At 53.7% G+C, this 18,786-nt stretch overlaps 7 protein-coding genes across 7 annotated transcripts; 6 read left to right on the top strand and 1 right to left on the bottom strand.

Moving 5' to 3' along the window:
* Positions 1-645: 645 nt before the first annotated feature.
* Positions 646-941, top strand: ATEG_09655 (60S ribosomal eL42 domain-containing protein; the record flags this gene model as incomplete). The annotated part of the gene is made up of 2 exons (XM_001218276.1): positions 646-851; positions 902-941. 2 exons carry the CDS (start codon positions 646-648, stop codon positions 939-941), a joined length of 246 nt encoding a protein of 81 aa, XP_001218277.1.
* Positions 942-2,035: 1,094 nt separating this feature from the next.
* hxt8 (putative MFS monosaccharide transporter (Hxt8)) lies at positions 2,036-4,033 on the top strand (the record flags this gene model as incomplete). The annotated part of the gene is made up of 12 exons (XM_001218275.1): positions 2,036-2,098; positions 2,153-2,180; positions 2,231-2,292; positions 2,338-2,432; positions 2,596-3,024; positions 3,072-3,123; positions 3,168-3,177; positions 3,225-3,354; positions 3,405-3,544; positions 3,589-3,708; positions 3,757-3,862; positions 3,910-4,033. 12 exons carry the CDS (start codon positions 2,036-2,038, stop codon positions 4,031-4,033), a joined length of 1,359 nt encoding a protein of 452 aa, XP_001218276.1.
* A 598-nt stretch (positions 4,034-4,631) lies between these two features.
* Positions 4,632-6,365, bottom strand: ATEG_09653 (fungal specific transcription factor domain-containing protein; the record flags this gene model as incomplete). Its single annotated transcript, XM_001218274.1, has 2 exons — positions 4,632-5,849; positions 5,898-6,365. The coding sequence occupies 2 exons, from the start codon at positions 6,363-6,365 to the stop codon at positions 4,632-4,634; spliced, it is 1,686 nt and encodes a 561-aa protein (XP_001218275.1).
* A 3,271-nt stretch (positions 6,366-9,636) lies between these two features.
* On the top strand, positions 9,637-11,820 carry ATEG_09652 (DUF3824 domain-containing protein; the record flags this gene model as incomplete). Its single annotated transcript, XM_001218273.1, has 2 exons — positions 9,637-11,703; positions 11,815-11,820. The coding sequence occupies 2 exons, from the start codon at positions 9,637-9,639 to the stop codon at positions 11,818-11,820; spliced, it is 2,073 nt and encodes a 690-aa protein (XP_001218274.1).
* Positions 11,821-12,741: 921 nt separating this feature from the next.
* ATEG_09651 (uncharacterized protein) lies at positions 12,742-13,224 on the top strand (the record flags this gene model as incomplete). Its single annotated transcript, XM_001218272.1, has 1 exon — positions 12,742-13,224. The coding sequence occupies one exon, from the start codon at positions 12,742-12,744 to the stop codon at positions 13,222-13,224; it is 483 nt and encodes a 160-aa protein (XP_001218273.1).
* A 1,505-nt stretch (positions 13,225-14,729) lies between these two features.
* ATEG_09650 (acyltransferase family protein) lies at positions 14,730-16,019 on the top strand (the record flags this gene model as incomplete). Its single annotated transcript, XM_001218271.1, has 1 exon — positions 14,730-16,019. One exon carries the CDS (start codon positions 14,730-14,732, stop codon positions 16,017-16,019), a length of 1,290 nt encoding a protein of 429 aa, XP_001218272.1.
* A 574-nt stretch (positions 16,020-16,593) lies between these two features.
* On the top strand, positions 16,594-17,353 carry ATEG_09649 (uncharacterized protein; the record flags this gene model as incomplete). The annotated part of the gene is made up of 2 exons (XM_001218270.1): positions 16,594-16,778; positions 16,855-17,353. 2 exons carry the CDS (start codon positions 16,594-16,596, stop codon positions 17,351-17,353), a joined length of 684 nt encoding a protein of 227 aa, XP_001218271.1.
* Between the last annotated feature and the right edge of the window lie 1,433 nt (positions 17,354-18,786).

The raw sequence follows: 18,786 nt of genomic DNA, 5'->3' as shown, positions 1-18,786 counted from the left end.
CCAGCAACTTCGCGATCCGGCCAAGTCAGTCAAAATGGTAAGATTATTGATCCTGTTACATCTGTTTATCGATGCTGTGCTGGGGAGTCTGGATATTGGAGATTTTCGATCGATCGTGCCGTGTTGCGAATGAGGAGCCAAACGAAGCCGATTCTTTTCGACGACGACGGTGGATGAAACGCCCACGAGTCTACCTTCCAACACCGAAAGAACGATATGATTGATTCGAAAGAATGGAGTGAAAAAGAACAACAATCCGACGGTCCGATGTGTTGATTTGTACGATTTGCCGAAGATACCCAGGGGACGAAGATTTTCCGTGCGACCAGACAATGACCGCTCAGGGAGTTGTGGACAGACGAGAATAACCGTCACAATGCTGCTTTCGTTTGGACTCTCTCGCTCGGAACACGGGCTCGAACTCGAACTCTCCGATGGACAGACTCCCATTTAGATACACACATTAGATACACTCAAACCCCGTTCACCGACGCTGATGCATTTCGCCTCCAGGTCAACGTTCCCAAAACCCGCCGGACGTACTGCAAGTCCAAGGAGTGCCACAAGCACACCCAGCACAAGGTCACCCAGTACAAGGCTGGCAAGGTGAATACCAACTGAACCCGATACCGGCGATGCGACGGAATGCTCATACATCTGATCCAGGCCTCCCTGTACGCCCAGGGTAAGCGTCGTTACGACCGCAAGCAGAGCGGTTATGGTGGTCAGACCAAGCCCGTCTTCCACAAGAAGGCCAAGACCACCAAGAAGATCGTGCTGCGTCTCGAGTGCACTGCCTGCAAGGCCAAGAAGCAGCTCGCTCTGAAGCGCTGCAAGCACTTCGAGCTGGGGTATGTGATTCCATACACGTTCGATCTGCCTGGTACTAACAAGTCTATAGTGGTGACAAGAAGACCAAGGGTGCTGCTCTTGTGTTCTAAGTTTGCGATTTCCTTGTTCGGCTCTGGGTTTCCTGCATTGCACAGACCGCAACTCCGGCGGCGGGCATATGACATTGGCAATGGAAAATGAAATAGGATCTCATATTCAAAAAAAGAACGAATATATGGCTCCTAGTTGATGAGTCTCTTGACGAATTTACTTTGTTCTCGTATTGTTCGTAAGCGTAAGATCTGGTCCGAAGCAGAGGTCATGGTACTTGTCACTCAAGTAATCAGCGTCAAGTACTTGCCTTCTTTCCAAACCTCTTGTCCATATACTCTATTGTATTCTGGAACTTGGTTCCAACCTGGACATTCGATATGAGGTTCTATTCAGTTTTGAATCCATCTAGCCTTACGTATAGGCCCCACTGGCCCTAACGATCATCAACGGTTCCTAGTAACTACCGCAAGGCTTGAAGGGAAGTATGTATCTTATGGATCATATTTGCACAGACTGATGCGGTCAAAAATAGAAGAGTTCCACAGTATCTATGCTGATATCTGTAGGCCCCAAACTTGATCCCATACTTGAATCCGTGTGACCTGGCTTAGAGCACCCACCATCCTGGGCCATGCTAGCTATTGCTTCAATGCACTTTATTTCCTCTGTGTTGAGACACCCACGCTATCTATCCACAGGACCCAGGAAACCAAGAAGGCGACATGAACTTTATAGCAAAAGCCGATGAACAGCCCTCGGGAACAATAACAGCGAACCCCGACCCCCAGCCCTAAACAGGCACTTCCACGAACGCCCCCGGGATATTCCCCGGACAATACTGCAAGAATGCACATCGTACCACGCTGGGAAGGCGCAAAAGACCCGCCAGCGGGACGGTCCCCCCGCATCTTTCGTATCCTTCACCGTTTTCCCCCTCCCGTCTCGGTCTGGGGAGAGAGCCCTCGGCCATACTCCGAGTGGCTTGCAGTGTCCAGGTTTCTCACCTCGGTTGCTGCGACGCTGATTAATTGCCTGTTTGGGTGGTACGTGGGGGTTGCTGCATATATCAAGTACGGCCTGCTGTTCTGCGCGTGGTTCTGGTCAAGTTCACTGACAAGAATAGGGAGAACACGGTAGAGAGTCAGACAAGATGGGCGCCAGCTGGTATACGTATGGCGTGGCTTTTTTTGCCGCCATCGGCACGTTTCTTTTTGTGAGTATACCTGTATACTTGGTTCGATGGAGTGGGGGTTAATACGCTGGCAAGGGGTTTGATACTGGCATCGCGACGACGAGTGAGTGCGGCGGCTTGAACATAGGGGACGCTGCTGACGCTCTTATCTAGCCATCGCCCACCAGAGCTGGATCGATTATATGGATCACCCGTCCAAGGGTCTCACAGGAGCAGTACGGGACCTATCTCGCTATGACAGGAGCAAACTGACCGCCTAGGTTGTCGCCGTGTACATCGCCGGCGAAGCAGTCGGCGCCCTGACGCAGACCGCCGTCGCCGACAAGCTCGGCCGTCTGCGCTTCATGGCACTGATGTGTGTCGTCGTGACGATCGGGACGGTCATCCAGACCGCGTCCGTCAACATTGGGATGTTTCTCGCCGGACGAGTCCTGGCCGGCTTCGCCGTGGGGTAGCCAGCCCTTCCCCTTGCTTCTACCTTACCCCTCAACCACTGGAACTATACTAATGGAGCATAGAGGAATGGTCGCCACAGTCCCGATCTACCTCAGCGAAATCTCAGACCCCCGCTACCGCGGGCTGATCGGCGGCATCTCGGGCTGCGGCATCTCGTTCGGCACGATGATGTCAAACTGGGTCGGGTACGCGTGCAGCTTTGCGCCGTACGGCGCGGTGCAGTGGCGCCTGCCGCTGGGCATCCAGATCCCCTGGGGCGTGATCATGTTCGCCGGCCTGGTCACCTTCATGCCGAACTCGCCGCGCCATCTGGTCCGCACGGGCAAGGTCGAGCAGGCGCGCGCCGAGTTTCGGCGCATTCGGCGGGATTTGCGGACGGATGAGATGGAGCAGGAGTTTGGGATGATGCTTGCGCAGATCGAGTATGAGATGGAGCGGGAGATTACGTCCTACCGGGACATTTTCAAGCTGTTTCGGTCGCGGGTTTTGGTGTAAGTTTCTATTGCGCTTCGGGTGGAGGTTGGTGCTGACGGTGTAGGTCGATTGCGGTGCAGACGATGACTAGTTTGACCGGTGTCAACGTTATTCAGGTATGTACCCCTCTGTCTCTGAAGGTCCACGCTAACAAGTCTAGTATTACCAAAGTATGCCAGCAGCCCTGTCCGGAAGATAACACATACTAATGAAGCAGCGATCCTGTATAAATCCCTCGGCATCAACGCGCACACCATCCTCGCTCTCGCCGCCGTCTACGGCACATGCGCCTTTGTCACGAACGCCCTCACGACCAAATACCTAACCGATCAATGGGGTCGACGGAAGTACGTCCTAGACCCCCATTATAGACAGGAGCAACCACTGACGTCGATAGAATGCTTCTCTCCGGCCTCGGCGGAATCGCCCTCATCGAGATCTACGCCGCTGTCATGCAGCGTGTCTTCCAGAACACGGAGAACCGCGTCGGAAAAGGCTTCGCCATTCTGGGCATCTACCTCTTCGTCGTTTGCTATTGTATGTCTCCCTCTGGGCTTTCGTGAGCAGCGAACTGACTATAGTACTAGACGGTATGCTGAACAGCACGACCTGGCTGTACGGTTCCGAGGTCCTGCCCATCGCTCTCCGGAGCAAAGTCATGGGTCTGGCGGCTGCGTCGCATTTCATCGTTAATGTTGCCAGTACGTGTCTATTCCCTCTGAGAGAAGGATGAAAGCTGATCAATGCAGTCACCGAGGCCGGTCCCAGCGCCTTTGCCAATATCCACGAGAACTACTACTATGTCTTTGTCGCGTGCTCGCTGTTCTTCTTCGTGATTGCTTACTTTTATTTCCCGTATGTGGCTTTACACCTGGGTATGTGGGCTAGGCTAATAAACACAGGGAAACGAAACAAAAGACCCTTGAGGAGATCGCTGCCTCTTTTGGTGACAAGGTTATTGTCCCTGGGGAGATGGAGGATAAGGATAAGCCGCACGCGCGGGGAGTGGAGGATGTGGATGCATAGTTGCTGGACCATGGGCTATCTGAGACTGGCAGTTGAGTGGGAGTGAGGTAGTTTCAATCGATTTGATAATGTTATCCGAAAGATGGATTATCTGCTGTGTATAAACATTAGTCGTATGTGAGATCCCAACCTGATGGCGGGCCGCATCACAGAGCTAGCCCTGTTTTCTCTGGTATATTGGAACCGTCCGTCACTTCCAAACCATTCAGGTTCGGCGCCTTCCTACCCACCGACCTGAGCCCCGCGCGGCACCCGCAGGTTGTCGAATAGCCATCATGGCCTCTCAGAAATCCTATTTATAGCACCGATCTACTATCCCAGTCCCGAGCGCAGGACATGTTTCTGCTGCTCCTGCGCGAGAAGCTCCCATCCATCCCACGGGACGCACGCCGCGTTCATCCAGTTCTGCGGATGCAGAAGCAAGAACAGCTCCTCGCAGGCATATTCCACCGCCGGCGACGGGTAGGATTGGACATACGGTGTTGGGGCCGGAGCAGGCGCGCTGCCCGGGGTCGACGAGGCCGCGGGGCTGACCATGCCGCTGACACTAGAGACGTCCATCGCCAGGAGGGTTTGTTGGCTGCGAGCGCAGGCCATATCACTGATTCGAGGTTAGTATGTGTCGATGGGAAGGGACGGCTGGAACGAACATGATGTTTCGCAGGACAGGGACGGCTTTGCTGCAGAAATTGCTCCGGTTGGACAGGGCGGCGAACACGTCCAGCGTGCTCCAGAGGAGATCCTTGATCTCGGTGAACTCGTACTGGCTGTCCGGGTAGAGGAGGATGATGGAGAGGACGATGGCCGCGTGGAAGGCGTGGAAGCTGCCCGTGCCGCTGTTGTACCATTTGTATGGAGCGAACTCGGGCGTGTCATACAGATTCCGGTAGATGGCCAGCGACGCCTTGGCGGAGGTAATGCATTTGGCGCGCGCAGCGCAGGTCTCGGGCGTGATCTCGCCCTGGAGGTAGCGGCAGAGGCTGGGACGGAGGAGCAAGAGGAAGAGCTGGTGGATGTCGCTATAGAGGATGTTGAGGTTGGCCTGGTGGGTGGTGAGGGGCTCGAGGGTCCCGTTTTCGAGGTGGTAGCGTTTGTCGCAGGTTTCGCGGACGGCGAGAATCTCGTTCTCGATCTGCGCTAGCGAGAACCGCAGGGGGAAATTGAACAGTGCTTCTCGGATCATGCCGGCGATCTTGGTCAGTCGCGCCTCCAGCAGGAGGTAAGTCATTTGGGTGGGACCGGTGGTGGGCTCTGTGCCGGCCGTCAGGAGATCCACGTCGTTGATGTCTAGCGGGGGTTTCACGTCTTGGGAGAGCATGCGAGGGTCTATGACGCCGAATGAGTGGTTTTGTTGTGTGTACAGCATGGTGAGTCCAGTCCACGCGCGTCGGCGCTCTTCGCGCTCGATGGCGCCCAAAGCGAACCGCTCCGGGTCGATGTGACAGCCCATGGAGATGGCAACGTGGTGGGTGAAGCCGAGGAGCGTCCAGGTCGAGAGACCACGCTGAATGCGGGCGTAGTTGATGAGAACCAGGGACTGGAGGGAGTTGATGGAGTGGCGGGAGGTCACCCCGTCCGCGGCGAGACAGCGCAGGGCGGCGGAGCGGTAGCGAGAGGAAAGGGCCTTGACGTTGCGACTCACAGTCTTTTCCCGACCTAGATCTGATAGGAGCGGATCGTCATCGTCCAATGCTGTCACTGCGATGCCCAGAATGGTGAATAGGAGCGCAACCCATGAGATGGAGACACTGTTCGGGTCATGACAGAACTGTTGGTACTCGGCTTCGAAAGTAAGGTCGTGAAGGATATGAAACAACTGTAGATCGTGTCAGATGGAGTGAAGAGCCACAGGAAGAGAACATACTGGAGAGAAGACCCGGAAGTAGACATCTTTCAGAGCGTCGCAATATCGGCCTGGTGGCAGAATGGCGAGGAGCTCCTCGCGGGAGGCGGCATTTCTCGCCAGGGGAATTTGTAGGTCATCGTCATCCTCGGGGACCTCTGAGCTGATGTCCGGCAAGGAGGTGTTGTTGCCTGTGGAACTGCTGGACAGCGCCGGGGCATTCCATTGTGAGACCAGCGGCTGATACCGGACGTAGCCGGCAGCGAATGTTTGGAGCGTTCCCACACAGCTGGGCAGAGAACTGCTGCGGAGATCTGGCACGCCGAGGCCGAGCGCACTATCCGATTCACCGACGCTGCCCGTCGTAGCGCTGGGGGAAGTCTGTGGAGAGAGGGGATCGCCTGTCTGAGATCCAACCTGCTTGTGTAGCAGGTCCTCCAGGTTGCGAATGCGCGCCAACAACTCGTTCTGGATAGTCGCATCGGCCATGGTGTTTTCGGCAGATAACCGGGGCTGACCCAGATAGATGCAGTCTTCTGCGCCGAGGCCCCGACGCACGCATGTCTGACAGGGACGTCCGTCCCGCGAGCAACGGATCTTCCTGGTTCGACAGGCCTGGCAGCTGATGGGCAACCGCTTGCCAGCAGGGCGCGACGCCATTTGGGGACTGGGTGGGGAGCGATGTTAGCTCCGCACAAGGTGGGTAAAGGAGAAGAAGAGGTCGAGGGTAGTTGTCGATTGGGACTGTGGAGATGGAATATAATGCCAGGAGAGTTTACGAAGGTGGACGATGGAGATATAAAGCATGATCCGGGTGATGGAAGAAGAATGCAGACTCAGTTCAAGGCAAGTAGATGCCGCGCTGAGGATCCGAAATAGGAACACCAGAAGGATTGGCATATTTTTTTTTATTATGTTTTATTTAGTGGGTTGAATCAGTCGAAATGGAATTTGCCCCTAGTTTCATGAAATTTTTCTGTCAGGGTGCAGCAAAAAGGATGTCAGATTCAATCTAACGAAAGGAGCCACAGTGGCTCAGAACGGCAGCTGAAGCAGGCATCATCTGGAAGGACTGGTGCAGCACGTTAGGTTTTTTCTTTTGACTTTCTCTGGGTGGATTGCCTACCGCAGACTACTGCAGCCATCGGATGCCGTTAGTTCATTGTCGGCAACCCGTGCGAGCCAACAACAGATCTTGTCCCCATTCTGTCAAGCCCAGCGAAAGTCCGTCATACGGATGTCATTCTGCAACTCAGGACTCGAATTGATAGTTCCTAACATGCGGATATCTCCCAGTGAACTGGAAACAGAGACAGAGGTCTGGACAAAAGGCCCGACCACATCGCCAGTGCGGAGGCGAATCCGATAGACCGAACGGAAGTGGATCGGAAGGGCGGGGCGGACTGCCACGCGAGAACAATCGGCGTCATGATTTGAATTGCTAGTAGCCCCTTCAGATTGATTGTTTCGGTCCACTAGACGCCTTCACGAGTGATCTGTGACAGACAGGGTGTGGGTACCGCCAGGGCTGAATGGCTGCTTCGGCATTGCAATGGATGGGAGGCGGTCCAGACGTGGCCCATAGCAGAGTAGATAGGTCAATCGGCATCATCAGCGGTACTTCAGAAGCAGCTTATCGGCTATGAATGAAGTCATATACAGGTACACCCGGGTATACTTCGGAAGATACATCCTACGAATTCATAGGAGCTCCCACGCGGCTCAACCCAATTGCGATGCGCAGGACTGCATCTCAATAATCATAATAGTGAAGGTAGCATACCAGATCGGAGATTTGTGCTCATGGGGGCCTATCAGGGACCGTTCCCCACAGCAAAGTGAAGACCGAAGAAACCGGGCATCACCGAAATGACGGAGCGAACCGAATTCGGTCTGAACCACGTTGCCGGGCTCGGAGCCTAGAAAAACGCAGGAATTTGACTTTCCATATGAGCGTGGTCTGCAGCCTCCGCCTACGGACATTGTGGACTGGGAGAATCCCTTGGAGGTGCAGGTCACCTCCAGAGCTGGCTTGTCGATCCGAGAGATGGGAGCCGGATGGACGGAAGGGCGCATGGGGGCGCAAGGGGCAGCGAGGGAGGAAGGTATGCATCACAAAAGCAAGAGCCGGACAATCAGCCAACAGGGAGGGATCCGGGGTGGCCGATGATCGTCGTGGAGATCAGCTTCTAGAAGGGCAAAAGAAGGAGTCTGCCAACGCTTGGTCGATTATCCACCCGGCCGAAGGATGGGACCTGGCACGGATCGCAGAGATTCCTTGGGTCCAGCGACGTCCGGTAATTTCCCTCGAACTATTAATCGCATGGCATTCCTGGACCCGACAAACTTTGAGGAACAGAAATGTTGGCATCTGGGAGGGGAGGAATAAGGACTGAAGACAGCGAGCACAGTGAGGAAATGAGCGTGTCGGACAACTGAGGAAGCCCGAAAGAAAGCCGAGATTGCCAGCCGAACATGCAGGAGAAGGAGCACCCTGCAGCTTTAGGCGGGACTAGTTGTGGCTGAGGCCGCCAACGGTTCAGTTCCGGATAGTCGGGCGCGGCTTTCGTTGGTGGCTCGTATCTCTCATGCCCCATGCGGTCGCTCGGTCGCGTGGCGAAACGCACACGCAGCCTGCATCGGACAAAGAAAAAGATCGTTAGTGGCGTCGATCTGGATGAGACTAGGGGTAACTCGGAAGAAACTTCCTCTCTCTCTTTCATTCTCTCTCCGTATTTCCTTCTGTGGGATTGTATTCCAAGGTGTGGTGGTGGTTGTGTTCCATTGCACGATGCATGTCATGTCATGGCTGATATGTCTGGAGTGATGGTAGGACAATAATAATAATAAGGGTAATAATAGTGTTGATGACGTCGCATCGCTTCCCCTTCTTGGCGCATCGCTTAGGGTGTGCGTCATCCACGGTTGAGAAGACATAAACCTCCATCTCCCCCAGCCATGAAGAGCGCCTTTCCATGGTACTGCCCGATCTCCTCCACCTGTTTCCACCGCTGCTTCAGGGACGGTAAACAAGACGGTTGTATGTGTTGGGCAGCCAGAAAGACGGTGACAGGGTGCCCCATGACGCTGGGCAATGGGGCGCAGTTTCGCCTGGCTCTTGATGAGGTCATGATTATGTCGGGCATAAGAGTCATCCATCATATGGCTGTACTTGTATAGTATAGAACGGTATAAATACACGGAGAAGAATCTAGATCTATCTTGAAGATGATTCTAGAGACCTTGTTGACCCGATCCACCGTGAAGAATCGAGATCCTGTAGGGCTAGAGTCATACCTAAGGGATTCCTCAACAAAGCAACCGAGTAAGTATCACGGGATCCACGTGCATCCGTATTACCTTTCAAGCTTGTCTTCTTTTCTATCACCATCTGTCTTCTCTCTTCTCTTCCATCTCTTCCTTTCTCATCTTCTCTATCATCTCTTCATCATCACCATTTATCATCATTTGTATCAGCCTCCATCAGATCCACCGTCGATCTCTCCTCATAGTCTTCTCGACTATTCCTCGCTACACCCCTGGGCCCCTCTCGCTTCCCCTCCCCCTCTCGGATTTCATTTCAGCTCGGGCTCGACTTTCCCTCTCACCTGTCCTGCTTCTTCATCCATCCATCTATCCATCCGTCCCATCTCGCCACGCATAATTTGTCATCTCCATTGATCTCCCCACTTCACCTCTAGCCCGTTCTTTGTTATCACCAGTCTTTCTTTGTCCTTCCTTCCGCAAGGACCCCCTCCTCATGTCTTACGTCTATAGAGAACGGGAGCGGGAACGTGACTGGGACGAACCCCGCTCGCCCGTCACCATCAAACGCTACGTCGTCTCATCCGACGAAGATCGAGATCGCGATCGTGATCGCGACTTCTTCTATCGCCGCGAAGATCCCTACACGGGCGAGCGAGAGCTCGTCATCCGTCGCTCCACCGATCGCGACGACTCCGCCATGTTGTCTCGGTATGACCGGGAGGTCGACTACCGCTCCGAAAGGGACTACTACGAACGTGAGTACAGTGAGCCCGATTATCCTCGTCGTCCCCGGGCCGACCCCATTGTCATTCCTGGGAATCAGCCGGTAATCATTCAAGAAGCCCGAGGTCCCATCTACGTGCAGCCGCGCGAGTCCGACTACGAGGTCGTCCACCGCTCTGAGGTTGACCGCGAACCCGCCTACTATTACCACCGTCGCGTGCGCGAGTATGACGACGATCGTCGGCTCCGGCGTGAACTGAGCCCGGGTGATTCCGTCTCCCAGGCCACCCGTCGTCGCGATGACCAGGACTATAGCAGCGATGATAGCATGGTTTACATCCGCAAGGAGACGCGCGAGTACGAAGACCACCCCCATCACCGACGACACATGGCTGAAGGGGCCCTCGTGGGTATCGGCGCCGCTGAACTCTTGCGCAACCACAAGAAAAAGGAGGGCGAAGACGTGTCCAGTGGCATGGGCCGCGTCGGTCGCGACGTTGGTGCCGGCGCCCTAGGCGCCATTGCCGTGAACGCCGCATCCCGTGCGCGAGATTACTACCGCAGCAAGAGTCGCCATCGCTCGCATTCCTTTGATGATGACCGCAGCTCGCGTTCTCACCATCGCCACCACCATCACAGCTACAGCCATTCCCGTCGCAGTCGCAGTCGATCTCATTCCCACTCGCGCGCGAGAACCTTTGCTGAGATTGGCCTTGGAGCTGCCGCCATCGCGGGAGCCGTCGCTCTGGCGCGCAATAAGTCGAAGAGCGACCGACGGAGTCGCTCGCGCCACCGTCGTTCCGCGTCGGTCAAGTCCACCCGCGAGGGTGATGAGAAGCGCAGCGAGTCCCAGCGTCGGAAGCATATGGCTGGTGCTGGGCTTGCAGGAGCCGCGGTGGCCGGCCTGGTGGAGAAGGCGCGCAGCCGCTCCCGGTCGCGCAGACGCAAGCACTCCCGTTCTCACAGTCGACTCCGGAAGGCTCTTCCAGTGGTGGCAGCAGGGCTGGGAACTGCCGCAGCGACTGGACTGTATGAGAAGCACAAGGATAAGAAGGAGGAAGAGGAATCCCGTCACCGAGGGCGGCGCCGCTCCCGATCTCGCAGCAGGGCTCCTTCTGACATCTACCCTGACCCAACCCGGGATTCAGCGGGGCTGATAGAATATGGCGAACATCCGGTTGCCGGAAGTATCCCTGCCGCTGATTACTATGGCCGACCCGCAAGTCAACAGGGCTATTATTCCGACGCCTCTGACCTCGTGGCTCGCGATGCAGGTTTTGGCCCGAGGCGAAGTCGCAGTCGGAGCGTGAGCCGTGGCGGGCGGTACAGAAGCAGCTCGTCGGACTCCGATAGCCATCGGCGGCGTCGGAGTCACGGCAGACACCGCAGCAAGTCCCGCGACTTGGCCGAGGCCGCTTTGGCGGCCACCGGCGTGGGGTATGCTGCGCACAAGTACTCCCAGCACAAGGACCGCAAGAAGGCAGACAAGGAAGCAGAGAGGTCGCGTGAGTACATCCCAATGTTGCGAAAGATTGCATGGTGGCAGAGTACTCATACTGTTGGACCAGGATACGATGACCGACGGGAACCCTATGAGGATCCGTACGCCCCAGAGCCATATGCAAACTCTCCGCACGACAACCAGTACTATCCCAACAGCAACTACTTCCCTCCCCCTCCAGGATCTGCTCCTCGTGTCGCGGGAACGGGGCCGGCCTACAATCCTGCTGATTATCCCCCACCTCCGGGTGCCGTTCCCCCAGCTCAACCCTACAGCTACGCTACTCCACCGGCGCCGGAGCCGTACGCGCCTCGACCCCGGAGGGCAGATGAGAATGTGAGTGCTACATGGAACTCTCCCCCTACCACTGCCCAATCTCGCACGTACGATGGTGGGTTCGGGACTGGTCCTTGTCTGGCAGAAGAATGCTGACACGGCGTCAAATAGGTCTAAACCAGAGGCATACTCATTCCCGAAGGCGCAGACCTCAGAGCCAACCTGCACAGCCGAAATCGGTGGCTTTTGACCTGGGTCGACCGATGGACCCGGGGTACGAGACAGATGATAGCGATTCCACCATTCAATCATTTCGAAGTCATCGGCATCGTCGTCGTTCTGATCGCCGTCGACGTAACTCTTCTGACGAGCCATACCACCGTCCCTCACGCGGTGCATATGATCGTGAGCATGGCATGGGCGATGATTATTCTTCTTCGTCTAGACGGAAACACGAAAACCAAGAAAAACAAGAGAAACAGCGCAATGAGCCCGAATCGGATTCGGACGCCACGATCGAGCTTCCCGACAGGTTTGACTCTCAAGGGCGACTCTTGCCGCAGCGAGGGGACGATCCGTTGGCGGACCGATTTGAGGATTGGCTGAAGGGAGTTAATAGAATTTTTGTATAATTTTGTCTCTGTTAGTGTGTTTTGCTATTTGGACTTATGTTTGTTACGATGGAGGACACGGTCACGCTCAGGTTGATGATGTTATGATATGATGATCTGCTAATGACGCGATGTTTCAATGGTTAAGATGCTTTGAATGAATTTGACTCTGCCATGCGTACAAGTTTTGGTCTTGTTGCAAGTCTCATATACTGGAAATATCCTGAACCATCAAACAAACGAGGACCGTACAGCCCCAAAGGCAATGCTTGAAGCCACACATACTCGGGATTGCCAGCTAGTATCTTTCCTTCCTATGCTTTCTTTCTTGAACTGACAGGAGTGTTATGGCTGGATCATGTGATGTGCTGCTTTGGGAATGCCCCTATCCATTGTCCTTCAAGACATCATCCGGCCTTTGTACCAATTTTGACGACTCTATACCTCGCATCTAGCCCAATTAAGGCTTATTTCAATGCAACCACGCATGCACTACGATGACGCTGCCTGGGAGAAAAGCGAGGAAATCGCTGATGCGTGGGTTCTACAATTCCTCGAACCCGATGTCTTGACACCGGTTGGGAACTTTGTTGTCAGGTACCACAAACCTGACAACCCCACCGAATTCAACATTCTCGAGAAGGGTGCCTTCAACATCTCACTTCAAATGGTGTACGAAAGTAGTTCCGCCGTCATCCGTTTCCCAGTGCCTGGTGCCACGATGTTTCCTGAAGAAAAGGTCCGTAATGAGGTCGCTATCATGCGATACATTCACGACCAGACGTCAATCCCAACGCCGTTCGTGCTTCACTGGGGCACAAAAAAGGAGAGCCCTCTAGAGCTGGCTCCTTTCATTATGATGGAGTATGTCAACCACAGTACGAACATGTACGATGTCCTGGATACTCCAGGATGTCCAAGATCAGACCGTGGCATACTTGATCCGAACATTGATGAGCATAAGTTGTGATCTCTTTATGGAGAGCTGGCAAATATACTGCTCCAACTTTCCAAACCATCCTTTCCTCGGATAGGTGCCCTCAGCCAGCCCGATGACTTCACGTGGGAAGTCGCCTACCGACCATTATCGATGCCTATCAATGAACTCATCCGACTGGGATCTCTCCCCCAATCGAAATTGCCCAGTCCAGCCGCTACATTCGAAACATCCTCATCATACTATGAAGCTCTAGCGGAGCTGCATATTGCACACCTAGCAAACCAGCGAAATGACGCCGTTGACTCCGCTGACGACTGCCTGCCAGATGTCTCTTCCGCAAACTCGCCCGGACCCGCAAGCTCACCAAGCGATGGGCGTCGCTCGATAAAGGCCCATTCAAATTGTGGTGCGATGATTTCCGACCAGCCAATGTCCTTCTCAACGAGGGGTTGAAAGTAGCTGGAATTGTGGACTGGGAGTTCACATACGCCGCTCCGGTGGAGTTTTCCTATGCGCCGCCGTGGTGGCTCCTTATCGAGAAGCCCGAATACTGGCCTGGTGGTCTCGAGGACTGGTGCAGAGTGTTTGAGCGCCGGCTACAAACCTTTTTAAAGGCTATGGCTGATCGCGAAGATGAGGCGGTCCGTCAGGGCCGGCTCGAGGAGCATCAACGGCTGTCTGGTCCTATGCGAGATAGCTGGGAGAGCGGTGACTTTTGGGTCACTTACGCGGCAAGGAATAACTTTGCTTTCGACGCGATCTACTGGCAGAAAATTGATCAGCGTTTCTTTGGACCAAGTGGCTCTTCTGGATGCAGAAGAGAAAGATTACATGGAGAGACTTGTAGCTCAAAAGGAGGAGGAAATGGGGTCCAGGGTTTTGATGTGGGAGCCTGATGAGTATACCGGATCTCTCGCATTGAGAAACGGTTATGTGGAGGAAGAGTTGACCAGAGATGAAAGATGAGAAGAGAGCTTGGGCCATTGAGACCTGATGTCAGTGTGTACATGTTGTTTGATTTCTTGGAAAGACTGTCGGGTTAGTTACACAGAAGTGGATGGGACCGAAATCGACCAGACGAATGTGAGTATTACTATACTCTCAGACCTCTTTGCACATGATGGAGACTGATAACCCTTTTTAAGTCTATCAGACTATTGCCGTTGTCTCACTCTAGTGTTTCTATTTCCGTATCAAGAAGACCCTTATGCCAAGCCCAGAGAGCCGCGCTAATCCCCATGTGGCAATATGCTCGGATAGAGCGAGTTTTGATTGGCACGAAATAGTTTGGGGCTGAAAACCCATTTTTACCCTAACAAGACTGCAGACATCCAGGCTGACAGCATGGACTGACCAGCTGAGACATAATAGGGGTCTGTACGAACCCTCTCCTCTGCTACTCTTGGACGAGCCAAGTCCAGAGTAGGCACAGAAGAAGACAAACTAGCGGCCTCACATGGAGCGCACCAAATGGCTGGACGGCCTGCGCGGCATAGCAGCCGCCATCGTGGCCTTTGACCACTTTTTCATGAGCGATGTGTGGCATCCCTTTGTCTCTTTCTGGACGGATCCGCCCGAGGGGAACCGCCACATTGTTTCAACTGCCGCCAATTCGCATCATCTTCTCGGCTCATGGCATGGTGACCCTGTTTATGGTGATCTCCGGCTATGCCATCTCCATCAGCCTCTTGAAAGCCCGGAACACACCCCAGTTCCTCGGACGGGTCTCCTCGGCCATCGTGCGAAGGGCATTTCGCATTTATCTGCCGGTTCTGGTGACAGCCGGCCTTGCCCAACTTCTCTACTTTTTCGATCTCTATCACTGGCCCTTTGATGAAGGCCTTCTGGACGCCCTTCCCAAGCCTTGGACTGCCCCGTGGGCACACGTCAAATGGCTTCTCAACTACATGGCCGAGAGTATCAACGTCATCGCCTTTGAGTATCGCGGTGGTCTGAATGGCCAGTTGTGGACCATGCCGCTGGAGTTCAGAGGGTCCAACGTCGTCTATCTCCTCATCACCGGCCTTTCCGCGTGGCGGGCGAAGTCAAGACTCTACGTACTCCCAGCCATCGCGTCCTTCTACCTCTGGTATGGGAACTGGGACATCTTCGGCTTCATCTGGGGGCTCTGGTTGGCCGAGAAGGCAAACGCTGCCTCCTTGGCCTCGGACAACCATCTCCATACCGAATTTGAATTGGCAGAGTATGAAGATGAGGCCCGCTTACGGTTCAGCCTCCCCGAAAGACTAGGCCTGTGCCGCGGTAAGCGACGGTGCGGCCGCAACTCCCAACTACGCTTCATTCTCTCTCGAATGGGGATTGGCCTCGCATTTGTCATGGGCTACTATCTTCTCTGCCTGGGGAACGACGGCCATCTGCCGCCAGGATATCAGTTCCTCTCAGCCCTTCACCCCACCCGCTGGGGAGACAAGTGGGATATATACCAATGGTGCTGGAAATCAATCGGATCAGCCATGCTTGTCTATGCCATTTCGGAATTCCAGTGCTTGCAACGACCGCTCAACACGCGGCCTGTCCAGTATCTGGGTAAGATCTCGTTCGCGCTGTATCTGCTCCACGAGACTATTTATCAGCTGTGGAGGAATCCCTTACGAGACTTTATCTATTCGACGTTGAGTGGACAAGATTATGGGAGCAGTGGTGAGGCGTGGGGTGCTGATCCGTTCTCGTTCCATGTCGCCTGGTGGACGACGGGTGTTGTGCTGGGAACGGTGGTAATGGGTGCTTCACATTATTATACGATACATGTGGATAATCGGTGTGTGGAAGTGGCCAGGAGGGTGGATCGGTGGTTTAGTTCTTGAGCCTATATAATAATCTCCATGTTAGAAGCAATACTGGATAATGGCACAATTCACCGGCAGTGGAGTGCGGTGACAGAACGTAAAACAACTCACTAGAGGGAAAGGGAGTGTGGCGAAGAAAGATGGCAGATAAAATAAAAACCAATAAAATAAACATAAGAGAACTGGGTAGTAGTCATCATGAGGGAATGGTCCCTTCTTCTGTTGTTATGGTTCTTCTCTTCCATCATCTCCCCACACGTCTACATCTCACTCTGACTCTCATCTCATCTCCTCTCTTACTTCCTACCTCCCCCTTCCCCAAGCATCCCCCATCATGCCTAAGAACAAAGTTCGAGATCGCCTTGTGTACCTTTGCGAAAAGGTCGTTTTTGATCGTGAGATCGATATCTCTCAAGATCCAGAAACTGAAGGACACGTCGGTAGCGAAAGTCTCTCTGCCTACAATATTCGCCTCCTCGATCTAGATCTTGAATCCCTCGATCACGAACAAACTTACCTGACCTCGGACCCTCCTATCCTTTTCAAGCCACTCGCCAGCGCGGCGGTGGAGATGTTTCCGCCTACAGAGACGATGCGAGAATATCGGGATTACATTCCTCCTGAGGCTCGGTCCCTTGACAATCGCAGATGGTGGCAACCTATTGACTGCGCAAGAGATGTCTATAATTACATTCTCGATCTCTGCGATGGATTCCAAACAAACCTTCCCGAGCCTTTTTTCTCCCTCACACAGTATTGCCGGCTCGACACCATTACGTGAGTAGTGTCGTCTTCCCAGTTATCCTTATCATGCCCCCCGATAATGTTTTAATACTGACAAATGTAAAAATAGCGTCCCAAATCCCTATCTCTATGGAGCAGACCCTCCCTCTTCCATCAAAGGTGGAAAGTGGTGTCGGGGTATTGAGCTTGAATGTGCCAGAGACAATGGCAAGCCCACCAGTCCTTACATGGCCCAGGCAACGCTACATTATTATAACGGACGAGAGGGCTCAATCCTTTGGGGAGAGCTCGCAGCGCTTATTACAGCCATGCACAACAGGGCAATCCAGCCCGATATCGATATCCAGACTTCGAGGTCGTATATGGAACGAGGATACGTTTTGAAGGAGGAACTCGGCAATCGTCTAGCTTTTCCCCAGGAGAAACGCTTCCCAGTTGTCATGCTTTCGTTTATGGGCCCACAGCATGGAAGAATTCTCTATGCCTTCATGGATGGGGAGCAGTTGGTTCTCCGACAATCTAGGCTTTTTAGTTTCGAACGAAAGGCCAATGCTCCATTTGCGCTATTTCAGCGTATTTTGCTGAGCCATCCTATCGCTGAACGCTGAGAGTCATTCTGGCTACTATGCGGCTACGGTGCTTATTGAAGTGTGCGACAACGTTTTTCTAGGCGCTTTGAGCTGCGAATAGGATAAGAAGCACAATACCCCGTTCTAATATTGCGCCGCTTCGCCTCTCTTTCAAAACATTGCACATTGGGAACAGGCCGTGTGCTGCCTGCCTATGGAACGGACGAGACGCCAGTTATTCTCTGCGGGTAGCATTCAAAGAGCACGAGAGTAAAGAGATATCTGCTAAGATAGCCGCGTATATGCTCACTTCCTTCCTCTTATCTTCCCGGTTCCAGCTAATACGGTTCGCACGCTCCTTAGTCACATGGCCGCCAACGCTGGTATGCACGCGATTGTTTCTGACGACCGCCGCCTTCCAAAACACTTTCTGAAGGGTACAGCGGCTTCGCCGAAAGTCGTTGTTAAGACGCATTCCGCTGCCTCCCAGGCCTCTCCTTCAGAGGGGAAGGAAGCCGTCCGTGGTCGCCCCTCACCTTCACCCTGCGCTACCTTTGTTGAGTTATTTCAAAGCAATAGACATTACTAGACTGGCTCATCGCCTAACTATCTGTTTCTGCGCCACCCTAGTGCATCACAGACGCTTATCCCACTCCAATGTACGTCGTACTTCCAAAGGTAGAGTCCATAGAGTCCCTCTAATATGACATGAGCTATCGTCTTCCAAATATACTCGAGAGCCTCAAAGAAGACCTCCTTATTTCCGGTTTTGCTCCGATAGACCCACCTGCTCTGCCAGTTCTATATGAACCTGATCTAGAAGGCATGTATGTAACTTTGGAAACATTGCAATTCACTTGCAGAGCATCTATTCAATATGCCGCTTCTGTGAATCCATAGTCTTGTTTGGCAACTGCCTTGAATTCACCGGCGCACTTCATTCCATTTCTTTCTTAGTCCAGTGAAAGGGTGGTAGCAGTCATTGAAAACACGCATTTTGCCAGCTATATAAACTGACACTACAGATCCAGATCTCTCCTAACTATCCCTTCTTACCCACCTCCTCTTCTCCCCTTTTTGATCCTACCTATCAGCTACAATTCGTTTCAAGCATTACTGTGCCAGGACCTTTAAGACGCTGTGCAATACGAAGTGCTGTGAAGACCATCTACCACTCACTTTCGGGAGCACTTCTCCTATTTCTGGAGACCATTGAAATTCGAGGCCGTCGTCGCGGCCAAGCCGTACGCTAACGTCAACTACCGAATAGTTGAGGTGCAGGCCGCACTGCGAGATAGCCTGCAGGCGATCAACTTCATCCGTCGCGTGACTGCAGGACAGCCGCCTGGCGGGCTGTTTTTGTCTTCCCTTGCACCGTATATCCAAGAGGAGCAGATCGCTGTCGCTCATCCGCTCGTCCGCTCGACGAAGCTATGGTGAATCCGCTGAGGGAGGTTGCAGATGGCGTCGGA

The sequence above is a fragment of the Aspergillus terreus genome, genomic scaffold (assembly GCF_000149615.1).
Source record: "Aspergillus terreus NIH2624 scaffold_15 genomic scaffold, whole genome shotgun sequence".
NCBI classification, from domain to species: domain Eukaryota; kingdom Fungi; phylum Ascomycota; class Eurotiomycetes; order Eurotiales; family Aspergillaceae; genus Aspergillus; species Aspergillus terreus.
This window is presented reverse-complemented; position numbering and strand designations above follow the sequence as displayed.